Genomic DNA, 7,473 nt, shown 5'->3' with positions numbered 1-7,473 from the left:
TGGGCACCTTAAAGGGCTCTGAACCCCTGTCAAGACAGGGGTTCTCTGACTCCACTGCACATGCTTTCCCTTAGTCATCTCTCCTGAATGGAGAGATGTCACCTCACTGTACCTGGAAGATCCGCATCCACAGAAATGCCTTCTCTGTCCTTTGCCTCACCTCTCTAGGAAGTAGGTCAACTACAGCATCTGCTATAAGCTATTTTCATTCAGGATGGTGGGGGACCATCTCCCTGCATCAGGATAAGTAGTGGCACCACAGCTCACATATTTCTTTAAAGCACAGGAATGTGTTCTCCAAAGGAGAGCAAGTGAGAGGGAGAGGGAGAGAAAGAGAGAAAAGGGGAGGAGGAGAAAGAACACCATCACTTTGCTGTAATTTTCATCAGCTCTTCCTTCTCCAGAAATAGGTTTAGACAGAACCGGGGCCCACAGATTTCAATCAACTAACAATCAGAAGCACAGAGCTTAGTCATTCATTTTTGCATCTCTACCACATCACACCACACCTGTTCCTGCCTCCAGAATGCTGCATGCTGTGCCTTTAAACCTGTGTGCATTTCTGATGAGTCCACATACATTTGAAAATTTCAAGTTCTAGATCAGTGTTATCTAACGGAAATTTTTGTGGTGATGTTCTTTATCAGCACAGCACAATATGGTGGCCACTAGCCACATGTTGCTAATGAGTACTTGCTGTGTGATTGAGGAGTGGAAGTCGCTATGAGGAGTGGAAGTTTTAATTCTATTTCATTTTTCATTAATTTAAACATAGATAGCCACATATGGCTAGTGGTTAACATATTGGACAGTGCAGCCTTAAATAATTTCATTCAGCAGACTCTAGCACCAGAGTAAAAATCTGAGCCTTACAGAATGGTGGAACAGGCTCTCCAGGAGAGGAACTGGGTGAAGACCCATTGGTTGACTATTGACTGGAGATGCAAAGGCTAGAGACATTGTCTTCTCCAAGGGGACAGATGGCAGGATGGTCAGAGGGAGCTGAGATGAGCTTGACAATGAGGCAAGTGCAAGACAGGATCTAATGGGTCCTAATGGGGTATGGAATATGGAAATGAAGCAAATGGATGGCTAGAAATGCAAGGTGAGGCGAAGGAGGTAGAGGGAGAAGATGCTGGGCTTAGTACTAAGGCCAAATCCAGAGAGTTCCAAAGCCTCCGGAAGACTCCTTCCCTTCTCCGCACCCCCTCACTGCATGTTTTATGGTTAAACCATTAAGTATCTTCTAGAGCAAACCTCTCATTCTGCAGAGCAATAAACTGAGCCCCACAGAGGTAACTGAGTTGCTCGAGTCTTACCTAGAAACTGTAGCAAAATCAAGACCAGTCTTTGTCATCTCCCCTCCCACCCTATGCCTCCTCCCACCCCATCCCACCCCACCCCCCTAAAGGAAGGCAGAGCTACGAAAGGAGAATTGCAGATAGACAACGAGCAGGCAGAGGGAGGCCCAGAACAGACACCAGCGAAGGGAGAAGAAGTTGTAGTGCAAGCCCCCCGGGGCCTTTGACTTGGAGGCCCCGGCAAAGGCGTAGGTCGCCTCGTCCTCCAGCAGCTTCTCGCTGGGCTTCCAGTGCACGATGCCCTCCTGGCAGGCCTCGCAGAACTCACTGCGGTGCGACCCGCTGTCCGGGCGGCTGGCCAAGTGGATGCGGTACTGGCCGCCATCCTCCTCATAACACTGCTCGCGCAGGCTGGTGATGAGGTTGTCCACCAGGCTCTCGATGTTCTCCTCCAGCATGCTCGACTCGTCCAGCCGCGCCGTGCCGCACTCGTAGCACAGCTGCTTGAAGACGCGCATGCGCACCGAGCCCATCCGCCGGGCGCGGTCCAGGTGCATGTGGAAGAGGATGACCACGTGCGCGGACTGCCAGGTGTGCCAGCACCAGGAGCAGTGGAACCTGCGGGCACCGGAGGGAGGCATGGAGATGGCCGGGCTTCCTGCCAGCCGCGATGAGCCAGGAAAGGCAGGGCCCTGTGTGCCTGCACCGGGCGGTGAGGGAGGCAGTGGGTTTAGCCCTCCCTGGGTTAATTATCACCAGGGCCCTGGGGATCTGCCCTGCGACCAGAGCAGTGTCCTCTAGAGCCTGGCACTAGAGCCATCTGGCTTCCAGCAGTGCTCTTGAGCCTGTGTGCCCTTCTTGACCTGGCTTCCCCAAACCCAACCCTGATGCTCGGAAGTGTGGGCCTGGATGCTGTTGCGCAGGCCTCCCCAGCCTCCCTTCTCCCATCTTATTCCTCATCTGTGGAATGTGGGGTGATGATGCTCAGTGAGATCCTCCTACTGAGACCTTTTGTGACTCTGCCCAGGAGTGTGACCAGCAGATGTCACTTATGTAGCCTGTCTGCTCTGGGAAGAAGAAGAACACTTTCTGCTGTGCCAGGCACAGACTGCAGTGGTTGCCTGGACAGAAAAGCAGGGGGAAGACTATGGCTTTATCCCTGCACTTTCACAAAGAGCACTCTTTTGTCCCTAACAAGACATCCCTAGATCCCTCTCCACCCTTTGCGGTAGGAACTGAAAGAGTGGACCCTGGCCTGCATCCCCTTCTGCATACACATGCATGCGCGGGCGCACACACACGCACACAGCCAGCCTTCTCCTATCCCCACCCCCTTGGGAGGAGTGGCCTGGGATTTATCTAACCAAGTCCCACCCTTTAGCCCCCTATAGTGCTTGCACACATTCAGTAATGGAGCCATCATTACCATCTGCGACGTGCCTTCCATCTTTGAGGTGAACCTCTCCAAACTCCATTAAGGAGGTTTGCAGACAGTCACAGATCCACTGGCATGTCTGCCCTCACTGCTGACTCTCTCTGGGCCCACTGTATGATGACAGACCTCTGATGAGGAATTCAATCCAATCCAAGACACTTCTGAGCACATACTGTTTGCCAAGTACCACAAAGCCCAGATTGTGGAACAGAGATGAAGCCAAGCCCGCCTCTGAGCTCTGGAGCCCAGCAAATCCCAGGGCAGGGTCAGTAGTGCAGAGCACCTAGAGTGGACCTGAGTCAGAACAGGCGCCTCCTTCCATAGTGGGCCAGACCTATGGGGTGCCAGGGTTCATGCATCCTGAGGCTTAGAGGTAGAGGAAACCTGTGCACAGATTAAGGACCAGCACAACAGTTCACCAGCCCTGCCTGGGGGCCATCCGGGGCCACAGCTCATCAGCCAGGAATCAACCAACTGTGCCCTGAGGCAAGAGAAGTCAGGCACAAGGTGCTTAGCCCCTCAATCCCTGGGCCCCTGCACCCAGAATTCAGCAGTTTGGCCCACTCCCACCAGCCAGCTCAGGAGTTTCATGTTTTCAAGCCTCTTCCTTCTACACCATTTTAAATTAGGCCAGTCAGAGTTGTTTCCCTTCCTCAAGCTGGACCTCAAATTATAAATTCCAGAATGTTAGACCTGGGTGTGGAGAGCTCATCTAGTCAGCCTTTCACCACACTGAGGCAAAACAGAGGCACAGAGAGAAAGAGGGCAATGCACACACGCATGCACATGCACAAGCACACACAGAGCTAACGAGAGCCAGATGATAACAGGCTCCCATTAGATGTTTCTAAAACTGATTTGAATTGAAATGAAACAGCCAACCAACCTCTGAATCAGCCATCCAACCTCTGCCTCTCTGTCTTTTGTTCTTAAGACAGGTTCATTATAATGTTTGCTGGCCCTGGACAAGAGTATAAATGTAAAGTCTCTGCCCACAGCCGACCTCCTATTCCTACCCTCGGCACCTGCACCAGGAGAGACCCCACATACAAGCACAGGGGAACCAGCCAATCTGTGTCCAAGTTCTGTGGGTCCATATCCATTGACCTCCTTGGTGACCTCAGGGTGTCATCTGCCTTTGAGTGGATGGAGCCAGGGATAGAGGAATGCATGACCCTGGAGGTGAGCTTGAGGGAGCATGGGCAAGAAGAGGGAGAGGCATATGGGTCTAGATGGACAAGTAGCCTTGACTTCAAGGATATCTGCTCTGTGTGAGACATGCTGACCCTGCACGGTGCAGGGCACAGGCCCTAAGAACGTGAGGGAAGTCCCACCCAAAATGAAGTCTTTTTGTCAGAAACCCATAGGTGACAGAGCTAGAAGGAACTTGGCTGATCAAATAACAACCTCTTGCTTTTGCACTTGTGAAAACTGAAACCCAGAATGGAAAAGGGACTTGCCCAAGGTCACACAATTATTTAGCTGTCGAGTTAGTTTCTAGAACATAACAGAAGGATGAAAAGTGTTTTTGTATTCTGTATTTCAAGTCAAAATGGCTTGAATTGACTGAACTGATTTCAAACGAAAGCTCGGGCCCTACGACACCTAGATCAAGGCTTTCCCCACTGGACTTGAGGACCTCTTCCCCTCGTTCCCAACCACTCATTAAGACACAATAATATATGAAAACATTGAAAATGTTGCAGATTGCAGGAACATTGACAAAAGTGTAACTCTTCATGACCACAGAAAACCAAGTGCCAGTGAGAGGACTCAGCTTGTCCAGGGCCACCAGGGAGTCAGCGGTGCAGTGAGGGTTAGAACCAAGACCTCTTAACCTACCTGGTGGTTCTTTCTCTGCCCCCTAACCTGAGCTGCCTCTAGGTCTCAGCACCAGGTTATCTCTCTGCTTGCCCTTGGAAGTCGCCCCCAGGCCCTTCTGTGTCTCACCTGCCAGAGGCGTGGTGCTCCAGGTACTGCTTCCAGCCCGGGGCCAACTCGTTGGGCTTGAGGTTGGGGTCCATGATGAGCTCCCAGCTGTCCGCTGGCTTTGCCACCTCCATCTTCTCATAGAAGACTTTCTTCCACTCGCATGTGGTCAAGCTGGTACACATGGCTGAGCTGGCTAGGATGGAAGTTTGAGCTCAAGCTGAGTGAAAACACAAGAAATGCCGTGTCGGTGCAGACAGTCTCTGAGGTCTGAAAATCCTCATCTACAGCACTTGTGAGGAAACAGGACCCAGCAACCTCCTTCGTCACCCTGGAAGCTGTTTCCATGGCAGCTGAGCAAGGTGCCAAGAACCAGGACTGGGGAGGAGGTAAGTCCCAAGGGAGAGTTCTAGGGCCCAGAGCTGGGCTTGAGAGGCGGAGTTGGGGGTAACATTAAGTCAAGTGAGTGAGGTGGGCTCACGCTCCCCCAGACCACACTCCCCCAGGTCTCCAGGGATTTCCGGGACGCAAGAACTATTTGGTGGTACTGCTGCACCCAGCTACTCTTCCAGGCACTCTGTATCCAGTGATATGGCAACTGACACCCGAGGGAGAAAGATCAAGAAGCAAGTGATGGTGAAACGCAGAGGCTGAAGCTCCACCCAGCAGCCCTCCCCTTCCCACCTTTAGTGGGACCACCATTTCCTTGTTCCAAGTACTCACTCCCTGACCTGTGTGCTGACCAAGGCAGGCATTAATCCTGTCCTTTTCTAGGTCAAGATACTGAGGTTTCTGCCCCTTTGAGTGGCTTATCCAAGGTTCAGATCCAAGTCTTCTGAAACCAAACACATTTGTTCATTTATTGCAGTACTATTGTGCTCCTAACACAAAGAGCTTAAGGGAAACTAACACAGTTCTTCTTTGCTCAGGGAGTTCTCAGATCACTTGGTGAGACAGAATGTCATGTAAGATGCCATGGAAAGACCTCCCTGGTGGTGTAAGAGGTTAAGTCGCAGCACTATCGAGCTATCTACAGCCACTGCAGCATGAGTTCAATCCCCAGCCAAGGAGTAACCTATATGGCGCAGCAGACCTCTCCTGTCTCGCCCACTGTTCTCCTCAGCAGTATATTTCAGTCAGTCCTCCTGTTCTGTTCCCCACTCTGTCTCTGGTGAATCCTCTCACCCCCACACACCTCTGGCCTGTACCCCAGTTCTCGTATGCATAAATAAATATTAAAAAAAAAGATGCCATGGAAAGCACAGCAGCAACATTGCATATCCAAAGAGTCATAGCTGGAGCTCCCAGGCCACACTCAGGCAGCTGCTGGAGGAGCAAGTCTGTTTTGTTCTGCTGGCTCCTACTGTCTCAGCTGCTGCTCAACCACCAGTAGGGTACCATGGCACTCGATGCCCAATTTAAGTACTTCAGGGACTAGAGGGGCACTTGGCTCCAAGTGGCATAATCCAAATAAAGGTACCCCCTGAGGGAAGCAACCCCGGCAGGGAAAAGAACAGGTGAATTGGCATCTTTCTCCAGTTCTGCCACAACATCTGTGTGGCCTTCAAATCCAATCACTTTCCTCAGTGGCCTTAGCCCTCTCATGGGCACAGGGCAGCCTGTGCCAGGTAGCCTCTCAGGCCTCTAGCTACACCATCCTCAGGATGCTGGGCATCGGATCCCTAGACACAAGCAGGCCTGCAGAGTGATGAGTACGCATCACGGAAAGGGCTCCTGGAAACCAGAGGGAAGTGTCAGTGCTGAGCTTCAGTGGGACTTGCCTCCCTCTGGCTTTTGCCTGCTGTGAGGTCAGCGAACACACAGGGCACCCTCCTTTGAAGTGTCTTCCACTGACATTGTACTAAAGGCCTCTGAAAGGACAAAGCTTTACCTTGCAGCTCTTAAAAGGGAGATCTAGAAGGTACCATTTTAAAAAATCTGATTTCTTCACTGAACTCTCCATTTCTGAACCTATATCTCTTGATATTGAATTAAGACCCTTGAAGCTTGGACATGAGAAACAACTTGGCCCAGGCCTCAAGACCAAGCTGCTGGCACCTGACTAGGGCTTGCTCTATAGTCAGCCAAACGGGGTGGGGGAGGAGGGCATGAGTTCCCAGGACTTGAAAGAGTTGAGTTGAAGGTTCAGCCTAGACACATGCCAGGAATGAATTTCAGAAATATTGTGCCACTGTTCCTAGGACAAATAAAAAAGAAGGAAAATAGAAAGATGGGAGGTGAAAACTCTCAGGGTTTACCTGCTTATTTTTACTCTAATGATGCAATCCCCTTAGGCCTGTGCCAGCTTTAATTTAGAGTGGGAGTCCTCTAAGCAGACAGACATCAGTAGAATTCATTTTCTGTACTACTGTGCTGTTTTTTCTCCGGGGCGGGGGGAGGGAACAAACTTGCATATGATGCAATCAATGAACATAGTTACTGCCCCAATTTTCTGTGAATGGCGCTGGGTTGCTCTCAAGAAGCCATGGCTTAAGAGCTCACCCACCTATAAATATATATAGCTGTGGCCACCTCGCTCACTGGCAGTTTCACTGCATATTACTGTCATACTTTTATTCTAGATAACACTTTTTAAAATAAAGAATTTTTTATTCCTTTATAAAATGAGGTACCATGTACCTGTATTGTACAAAATTGGCAAAGGTGAAGAGAATAAAAAGAACCATGCTCCCCTTTAATTTGTAATGTGGGTTACTAAATCCTTTCGTTAAATATTCATTATTTAAATGTTGCTTATTAGGATGGTACATTCTATGTTCCCACCTACACTATTTTTATTTATGTATT

The 7,473-nt window shown here is 50.3% G+C and overlaps 1 protein-coding gene across 1 annotated transcript; it reads right to left on the bottom strand.

Moving 5' to 3' along the window:
- Positions 1 to 1,405: 1,405 nt before the first annotated feature.
- Positions 1,406 to 4,850, bottom strand: RTP2 (receptor transporter protein 2; the record flags this gene model as incomplete). The annotated part of the gene is made up of 2 exons (XM_084232700.1): positions 1,406 to 1,919; positions 4,687 to 4,850. 2 exons carry the CDS (start codon positions 4,848 to 4,850, stop codon positions 1,406 to 1,408), a joined length of 678 nt encoding a protein of 225 aa, XP_084088826.1.
- Between the last annotated feature and the right edge of the window lie 2,623 nt (positions 4,851 to 7,473).

This window comes from Talpa europaea (assembly GCF_964194135.1).
Source record: "Talpa europaea genome assembly, chromosome: 4".
Taxonomy (NCBI): Eukaryota; Metazoa; Chordata; class Mammalia; order Eulipotyphla; family Talpidae; genus Talpa; species Talpa europaea.
The sequence above is the reverse complement of the archived record's forward strand: the minus strand, read 5'-3'. Positions and strand labels throughout refer to the sequence as shown.